Here is an 8,705-nt window from a genome sequence, read left to right on the forward strand (position 1 = left end):
CTGAAGGAGTATGACGGGCTTTCTGGCCGGTCGCCTGTGCCCTTCCGCATTAAGCTTGTCCCCCGCCACGAAAATGTCGCTAAAGTGCTTGAGCTGTAAATGCTACCGAGTGGGACAACTTGAAAGAATGAATAACACACTGAATAGCCACTGATGGACTCATGATTGAGCTGTTAATACCATTACTGTACCTGATTAGATGTTACTACTTCGATGCATGCACAGAGGTTGTCACCTAGAAATTTGCTGGAACATAACACAATGACATTCAAGACACCCATTGCACTTCCCACCAACATATACAACGTCTGTGAATGTCATCATCATCCTAGTATTTGCACACGGTATGCCAACGACGTAAAAAATCATGCAGATTTAATTATGCAAATTTCCCCAGTATCTGCTTCTGTATAGCACTCCGGACATAGGAACCAGGAGTTGTGGGTAAGATGAAAGGTAACAGGAGCAATGTCTCGCAGAATGTGGTCGACTTTCAGCGATATTGTTCATTCACAGGTGTAGCCAGGGCCTCAACCAACGGCTGAGGAAAGAGTAACGTCAATATGGCACTCCCGAACGATGCATACACTCGCCTTCGGATGTCGGGTCATACTGAGTCGAGCAATATTGCGCCCGGAATAGCTCTCCAAGCGACGTGTCAACCTCCTGTGCAGCTCGCTGATCTCCTTCTGACACCACCTTCCACCACCAAAAGTCCCCATCGAATGGCAGTGCATCCCAATTCTGGCGTCGCTCTCTGACTCCAAATCCGACAGACACGAGACGCAGCGTTGGAATCTGTGCTATCAAGATATTCGCCAAATCCCTCGCAATGCCAGGACTCGGCGCAAGTGCCAAACGTAATTCGCGCGCCCCGCCAATAGACATAAACTCCTGGAAACCAGAGTTGACACAGATTTGGATATGCGTCAGGTTCCTCAGCGAGGCAAATACCGGCGCAAGTGTTTCCTATGCTGACCTGTAAGTGAGCGGATCGTATCCAAATTATAGCACATACGATCAACGTCCGAAGCTGGGACCCAAAATCTTTCTTGGCGTGACATTCGCACAATTCCACCTCGATACAGCGCAGACGGGGTGCTGACTTTACAAGACTAGTCCAAAATGTGTTCACCAGCTTCTGATATGCCATGATGCTCAGAGCGATCACGCGCGGCGACGCGTTATGCGCCACATCCAGCGTGTTTGCCAAGTCTGCATCAGAATAGCGTCCTGGCCCGGCCAACGAGAGCTCTAAAGGAATAGCGAGGACCGAGTGGATAGAGACGTAGTGAATCGGGAAGCTGATACGCCAGTGTTGAAATAACAAGGCGTGCACTTCCAGATAATCGAGATTCTGCCACCCCGCCGTTGACTGGTTATTCTTGATATTCTGGATGAAAAGGTCGCGTAGATGAAGCGCGCGCACGTTCGGGAATGCGGCGGCAAGAAACTCAATCGACGCTTCGCAGGGCGACACGAACAATTGACGTACGGATGGCCATTCAAGCGGCGCGTTGTGTGCATGAAGGCGACTAGGTACCCGGCTAAGCAGCTCTAGCTCAAGGCACTCAACACGCTGGAAGGCCTTGAGTTGACTGAGCAAGTCTGCACAGGTGACCATCGTCGACCGGGTTGAGAAACTTAGAGATATAGGATCGCTTTGAAGTTTCTGGAGCATCTGAAATGACATATCTCCCAGAGAGAACAGCTGCAACCGGCGCAGGCCAGACAGGGCTGCCAGTGCTGTGCCAACGCGAAATTCGTACTGGAGTAGCAACTCAAGCGGATCGACAGAGAGATCGACTAAGGAAGTAGCTTGTGCAAGGATAAATGCGATATTTTGGGCCGATTGGTGAATGTCATCGGTAGCGTACGAACAACTCACTGAGAGCTTGCGTAGCCATTGCAGTCTGGCGTCGTGCCCCGCCAAGATGAACGCGCGAAACTTGGCTAGCCTTTGTGAGCCGCGGATGGAAACATCGGAAAGTGCGTGCTGTCTGCTGATATCACAAAGCCTACGGGCCGTGAGCGAGAACGCGAGTGCATCGCGGGTGGGCAGATGAGAAATGATGTCGAAGAGCACGTCTTGATTGAGGTCGAAGAGACCCATGGATACAGACGACGAATGCGACGGCTGGTCGGAAATGGAATAAAAAATCAACAATGCACCAGCAACTTGGATATGCGCACCTTTGCTTTAGCCATGGACGACGAGTGAAAATAAGGCCTGCGCTAGCGCTTACCATGTTCTGTAGAACTTGATCCGCAGCGTGGCCTACGCTAATCGTATCGATCGTTTATTTACCATTCTTTCAACGAGAGTGACAAAATGGCTGGTTGTCGAGAGGGTATGGACAGACCAAAGCATGCTGATCGAGGAGAGGCCATTGGAAAGTCGAAGTAGACAAATTTTCATTATAACTTGAAGCCTCGTTGCGCAAGTTCAGTACTTACACGACAGAAAAATCTCCCACTTCAGAGAGACCATAACTCGACGTGTTCATGCTAGAACTTTCATGATCTGATTTATTCACATTGCGACATGTCCAATGACCGTGGACGAAGCTCTGAGCAGTAATGCGACCACAAATGCTTATGGCAAGAGCTTGGTTTGAGTCGCTGAGGACAGACTATAACACAGCGGCTCAACGACCAACCGGCTTAGCTTCAGATACTACGGAATCTCAGACTGGATGATCCTGGACCTATCGATTGGGATCACACGTCCATAACTGCGTCAGGAATGTTATCTTCGAGTTCTACGTCATCTTCCAGCACCAAGGTCGCATTGACGACGGCTTGATACTCAATTTCGGCATATCTTCTCTGGACGGATTGTTTGTAACACACCGGGTTCATTGCAAACAGTGTCAGAGCATCCGTATGCGAATATGCTGACCGTCGCGCCAAGTAAGTTGGACAGACCACTGATAGCCAGCACGCTCACAGCGGATGCCCAAAAGAATATGTAAAATGGATCGTGCTCGTCTACCTTCACAGCCCTGATGAAGTTTGTTTGAGCGGAAACTGGGGAGAACAACCAAACGGGACCTCAGTCGTCTGCTCAGGCTTCGTGTGGAATTCGAAGTTATCTACAGAAGGCATCGTTAGATGTTAGGACATGGGGACGACTCTGATTAGTCCGAGAAATAATCTACCTGAGCGTTACGCAATTTGAGTGAATTAATCATACGTATACGCGACTACTCATCTTTCAAGAGACGTGGTCATGACCAAGGCAGGGGGGAGACTCGCCGAATCCAGACCAACAAAATGGGTTAGGGTTACGGCTGCAGCAAGCATGGTTGCAAGCCTGCAGCGGCTAGTCTCGTCGACTATGTTCACAAATCTCTTCTCTCGCTGTGTTTCCTGGGCTACCCACAAGGTCCGGAATGCTTTCCTCGCTGTGCTCGCTGCTGGGCCGGTCCCGCGCCACGTAGCATTCATCATGGATGGTAACCGCCGCTACGCCCGCTCCCACCAAAGACGTGTCCAGGAAGGCCACGCTGAAGGATTTCTCGCCCTCCGCAGGGTACACATACGATCTCGTATACGAAGCCACTCATCTCAATTACATCCCCAGGTGCTCGATATCTGCATGCGACTTGACATCCGTTGCGTCAGTGTATACGCATTCGCTATTGAGAATTTCAAGCGCAGCCCGGAGGAGGTAGAAGCGCTCATGGACCTGGCGGAAGACAAGTTTACCGAGCTGTGTCGCTACGGGTGAGTGCGTACCTCTTATTGTGGCCATACCATAGCTTCCCTCTTCCGTTGGACAGCGACCTTCTCGATCAGTACGGCGTACGCTTGAACATCGTCGGCAAGAGGAGTCTTTTACCTCCACGCGTTCTGGCGGTCGCGGAGAAGGCAGAACACATATCGCGGAATAACACTAGGTGGGTACACTTTGATTGCTATCGCCTTGGAGGCAACCACTGCAACCAACGCATGGGCTGCGTATCGCTAATATTCTCCGTCTGATCTTGAAGAGCAATCCTTAATTTTTGTATGCCATATGCCTCCCGCGACGAAATTGCTACGGCTGTAGAATCAGCTGTGGAAGAAGCTCTAGAGTCGGAAGATCCAATTCACTAGTAAGTATTCCGCATCTCGCTACGGTATTCGCGCTTTGCTTCCATCATTGGTGTCGTATTAACCACTTGCGTCCATTTGTTTGTCCCACTAATTTTATAGTAATATCACTGAAGATACAATCTACGCGCATCTCATGACCACAAAGGTTGGGAGCCCCCCGCTCGATGTCCTTGTTCGCACGAGTGGGGTCTGTAGGTTAAGTGACTATCTCCTCTGGCAGGTTTGTCTGGCACTTTCTATGTCACCGTTCAATAGACTCACATTCTGATTGTTTTGTGCTGCATAGTGTAGTGAAGACACTCAGTTACAGTTTACTTCGACATATTGGCCCGACTTTGGCCTCTGGGATCTGGTTCCTATCATCCTTGACTATCAACGGAAAGTGTGGTCGCGCTCACACTCTAGGGTCTCGTCTCCCATACTACCCAGTAACTCGGCTCCACTAGAACATGCGACTGCTATCTCTCCAGTATTGGTATCGTAGACTGACCTACATCATCTGTATCGGCTTTCGCTGTTATCTTGCACGCAGAACATATATTTATCTGACATCTACTATTGCAAATATTGCACCAAGTCTCATCCTTGGGTCGTCTTTCCTCAATGTGAGTTTAACAGCTCAAGACACGTTTATGTGTGTGCTCCTTCCTGTTACAGCTCTGGGCTGATGCTTTGGACGTTCCAAATTGACAATCTGTTCTTTGAACTTGCAGATGATTTCGACATCTGCATAGCATATCATGCGTAGGTAGACCTATCATTTGTCCAAGTTCATCTCATCAACTTGCTTCCATCTGTAAGCAACTAATCTGAGCTTGTGTCCCCCCCTGCATTCAGTTCGCTTCTGTCCATATACACGTCAAAATTCTGTCGAGTTCACATACACCCCATTGGAGGATTATTATACCAATTCAGATGGTATTCTTTGGGCATCATAAGCGGGCTCGTTTTACTCCTCCAGCGAACTTGTACCTAGCTTCCTATATACCCTCAGCACTCAAACTCAGTTCTTAGAAAATCTGGCAATCCGCACAACACTAAGGTGATATTCCATGTCTAGTCTCTTATTGCCAGGATGCTCCGTCAAGCTCTTTTTATCCAGGTCACTCAGCCAGTTTGGAACGATGGTGAGTCCACCTCACCTTGCAATTGTTGGATTACTTATTTTTGAAGTCATTGAAAGGATGAGCTGAATTGCTCTGCGAGGGCGTCGCGGAGCCTGGATATCGGTGAATGCCGTTGATCGATCTGCCTACGGGTACGCTTCAAAGCCAGAGCTGAGTGTGCACCAATCTCTTCAAATAATACAGAGACTACAGGACACAGCGCAGATAATAAGGGATTAAAAAGTAGTACTACAAGCGAAGACCTCTCATTATTAGGACGTTCCCGCGTTTCATTTACAACGTAGATTTGCCAGGTAATGGCCACTCAGACGCAAGTGGTTGGCCCGAGACGTTGCAGACAGGAACAGCCGGATAACCGAATTTAGTAGCGTTGGCAAAGGTGTAGCCGCGCCCCCACACCAGCCAGAAGTCCGCCTGAAGTTCTTCCAGGAGTCCCTCCTTGGTGAGCATCTGCAGAAGACATCGCTTGTCAGCCGCAGGTAAGCGTTTAGACATATGCGGAGCAACACACCTGGATCGCGCTATGCGCCCAGTCCTCGGTTTGCCACTTGTTCTTGTGGCCCTCTTTGGAGAGGAACACTTGCTGGAACAAGGCATCGAGATGCTTGACGGTGGTTTCCGGTGGAAGGTTGCCCAAGGCGACGCACGACGTGAACACCATCGCCGGGTGCTCCACATTCTCGTATCGGTACGAGTTTACCTCGAGCTCGAGGGGCATGAGCTTGTTATACGCAAAAAATCTCGTGAGTGCCTCCTTTCCGGTCTGTAGGTTTTTCTGCGCCGTAAAGAGAGAGACTTTGTAGCTGACTTCCGCGTCCTGCTGGTGCCGCGCGATGAAGCCGAGATACAGCCGGACTTCGCTTTCGTTGGGAGCCATGTGAAGTGCAGGAAGTCGCGTGAAGGGAACCAAGTGATAGAATTGCCTGAGAGACAATTATGAGATGGCGACGGACAATTTGAGAGGTGGGGAGCGGAGGAGTATTGAGAGGAAGTAGCTTCTGGCGTGGTATTTATAGCGGAAGGTGAGTCGGGGCGCTTTGTAGAGTGTGGACGATGAGTGTGGTGTGGCTGGAAACCCTATGCGGGTGGGTCCACGCAGGAAGTACAAGGCTTGGGCCCACCGCCACTGGACATATTATAGATCCGTCGGCTCTCAAAGTAAGTCATACCGCCACAGCCCGCAAGTGGGTCGATTTTTCCCGCAAGTACCTGTCAGGACTAGTCGAATACAATTATCCGTTTGTTTTACTGCACTTTACCAAAGCGCAAACGGGTACAGCTCTTCTGAGCCGTAGCTGTGTTGGAAATAAGCGTTGCATTGCTCATCTATTGCCCTGTGGCACACAGAGCACAGATGTCTCTGAAAATGGTGAATATATTGCTCTCGCAAAACAGTCAAGGTTGGGTTCTAATCCAAGTGTATCGACATTCAAAATCAGCTACAAATCTAAGGACGGTTCTGGCCCAAACTCTTCACAAGTTCTTCTCGGCTCTTCATCAGGCCATCTCAACTCGGAAGGAAATATGCGGCCGTAAATGTCGCAGACAGGCACCAAAGGCGATATATCGAATGCCCCAGCGGTGTAGGCAAAGCGCCATCCCGCACGCCATATGTTCCGAACATCCAGTACGGGCGGCGGGAGGAGATTTGCATCAACAAACGCCTGCAGAGAAGAATGTCAAGCGTCACTCAAAATATCGATCGGCCGCTGTGCGACGCACCTCGACCACATCCACCGCCCAGTCCTCGGATTGCCGCTTGCGGTCATGTCCCGCGAGAGACACTCGCCTGCATAGCCCGGTGAGCTGCTCAAACGCAATCCTGGGGTATAGCTCTCCCAAAAGGACACACGCCTTGAGCTCCCTGGGGAACACACGGATATCTTGGTAGTCGTATTCTTGTACGTGGGTCTCTCCGGGCATGACATCTTCGTCCGCGGTGAAGTACCGACAGATGTCCCGCCCCGGCCTTGGGTTCCTTGGCGCGACAATGAGCGTCGTCTTGAGCGAATTTTCGCCTGGTGAGTTCCAGAATCGTTGGATGAAGGCCAAATACACCCTAGGTTGCGGAGTCTCTGTGGAGCGAACCATCGGTGCAAAAAAAAAGGTCTGAGGGACTCGCGCAAAGCAGAGAAGTTGTGCCAATTTAACGGAAAGGATCTAAGTATTGACAATATTTTGCTGGTGCTGATGGCTTAAAGAGGAAGATAGCGGAGAAGATTGATAGAACTTGAGATTTTATACCGTTTCCAAAGCTGCGGAGGTCATGCAGGATGTGGGCGAGGGCCTTTGCTCTATCCCGCCTTAGACGGTGGCCAACGCCACAACGCCAGGGACCGCCGCAAGTGAGCGCCAAAGCAATCCACTCGAAGGTCAATGATCAATCTCGAGACGCCACGCACCCATGTAGGTTCCACAGCATAATCCTTTACAGAACGAGGAACAGGCTCCTGATACACTGATGATCAACGCTAAGTCCTGAGCAAGCTCGTGGCGTGCAGAACTAGCCACGATAACCAGAGCGTTCACTGAGGCGGGTTCCACGCTTCAAAGATAGAGCCATCACAAAGCACTTCCCTTGCTATCAAAGTGTAAGACGACTTACTTTCTACCAAAGCGTATCAAGGCGACCCTAGCCACACCCCCTAAAACGACAATAGATAAGTGCCGATGCCTCATGTCGTGCGATGCTCATTCCGGGTAGCACATGCATTGGTAGGATGAAGTCGAACAAGAAGATGCAAAAGCGCAAAGGGCCGCCACATCAATCGACATATTCGGATGGCTCTTCCGTTTTAGGCAAGTCCATCATAGTTGAACAAGGCGCTCACTGTGGGTATGTCTCCCTTTTGGTTTCGCTCGTGATTTCATTCTTTGGCTGCACTACGGAAAGGGTTTGAAGACTGCAAGGCACGACAGATAATCGCTACACTTGCTAAAGATACATTCGGTCGAGCAACTCCTAACTCTTAGCTCCGTCCTCGTGCGGCAATTTCGCAGCATCGAGGTGCAGCGGACAACCTATACTCGTCGCTCGCCAGATGATCGAGAGCCAACATGGCCCCATGATGAAGATGCCAAGCCAGTACGCCTCATCCGTCGCAACAATAAGTGCGCGCGGAGGCCAAATGAGCATGCAAAGACCGGCGGAGATGTGAGGAGCCACGACTCAAGAAGTCGCAGGCGGCTACGTTGCATTACGTGCGAACCAAGATCTACATGGATTCGAGACGCTAACGCAATTCAGCACTTCCTGACCAGCATTCGCAGTGGGAAATTCCCATTGCGAGTGGCACGAGTCCGGCGAAGCGACCCGGCGTACTCGGGGCCACGACGGCGACACCGCGACGAACGCGCAGGCACACATCCAATTGAACTCCGAATATCACACATCAATGCTCATTCAAAGGCTAGAATCAGATCCGCGGAAAGCCTGGAGATAGACTATCGCTCACCCATTCCCCCCCCCCCCCCCCC

The 8,705-nt window shown here is 50.6% G+C and overlaps 4 protein-coding genes across 4 annotated transcripts; 1 reads left to right on the forward strand and 3 right to left on the reverse strand.

Moving 5' to 3' along the window:
- Nucleotides 1–530: 530 nt before the first annotated feature.
- On the reverse strand, nucleotides 531–2,208 carry FIBRA_09059 (uncharacterized protein; the record flags this gene model as incomplete). Its single annotated transcript, XM_012321392.1, has 4 exons — nucleotides 531–541; nucleotides 588–969; nucleotides 1,019–2,137; nucleotides 2,194–2,208. The coding sequence occupies 4 exons, from the start codon at nucleotides 2,206–2,208 to the stop codon at nucleotides 531–533; spliced, it is 1,527 nt and encodes a 508-aa protein (XP_012176782.1).
- A 1,132-nt stretch (nucleotides 2,209–3,340) lies between these two features.
- FIBRA_09060 (uncharacterized protein) lies at nucleotides 3,341–4,585 on the forward strand (the record flags this gene model as incomplete). Its single annotated transcript, XM_012321393.1, has 6 exons — nucleotides 3,341–3,535; nucleotides 3,587–3,729; nucleotides 3,786–3,902; nucleotides 3,996–4,100; nucleotides 4,201–4,321; nucleotides 4,388–4,585. 6 exons carry the CDS (start codon nucleotides 3,341–3,343, stop codon nucleotides 4,583–4,585), a joined length of 879 nt encoding a protein of 292 aa, XP_012176783.1.
- Nucleotides 4,586–5,501: 916 nt separating this feature from the next.
- FIBRA_09061 (uncharacterized protein) lies at nucleotides 5,502–6,105 on the reverse strand (the record flags this gene model as incomplete). Its single annotated transcript, XM_012321394.1, has 2 exons — nucleotides 5,502–5,678; nucleotides 5,740–6,105. The coding sequence occupies 2 exons, from the start codon at nucleotides 6,103–6,105 to the stop codon at nucleotides 5,502–5,504; spliced, it is 543 nt and encodes a 180-aa protein (XP_012176784.1).
- Nucleotides 6,106–6,667: 562 nt separating this feature from the next.
- Nucleotides 6,668–7,319, reverse strand: FIBRA_09062 (uncharacterized protein; the record flags this gene model as incomplete). Its single annotated transcript, XM_012321395.1, has 2 exons — nucleotides 6,668–6,892; nucleotides 6,951–7,319. The coding sequence occupies 2 exons, from the start codon at nucleotides 7,317–7,319 to the stop codon at nucleotides 6,668–6,670; spliced, it is 594 nt and encodes a 197-aa protein (XP_012176785.1).
- Nucleotides 7,320–8,705: the final 1,386 nt, after the last annotated feature.

The sequence above is a fragment of the Fibroporia radiculosa genome, assembly GCF_000313525.1.
Source record: "Fibroporia radiculosa TFFH 294 genomic supercontigs, scaffold7848, whole genome shotgun sequence".
Classification (NCBI taxonomy): Eukaryota; Fungi; Basidiomycota; class Agaricomycetes; order Polyporales; family Fibroporiaceae; genus Fibroporia; species Fibroporia radiculosa.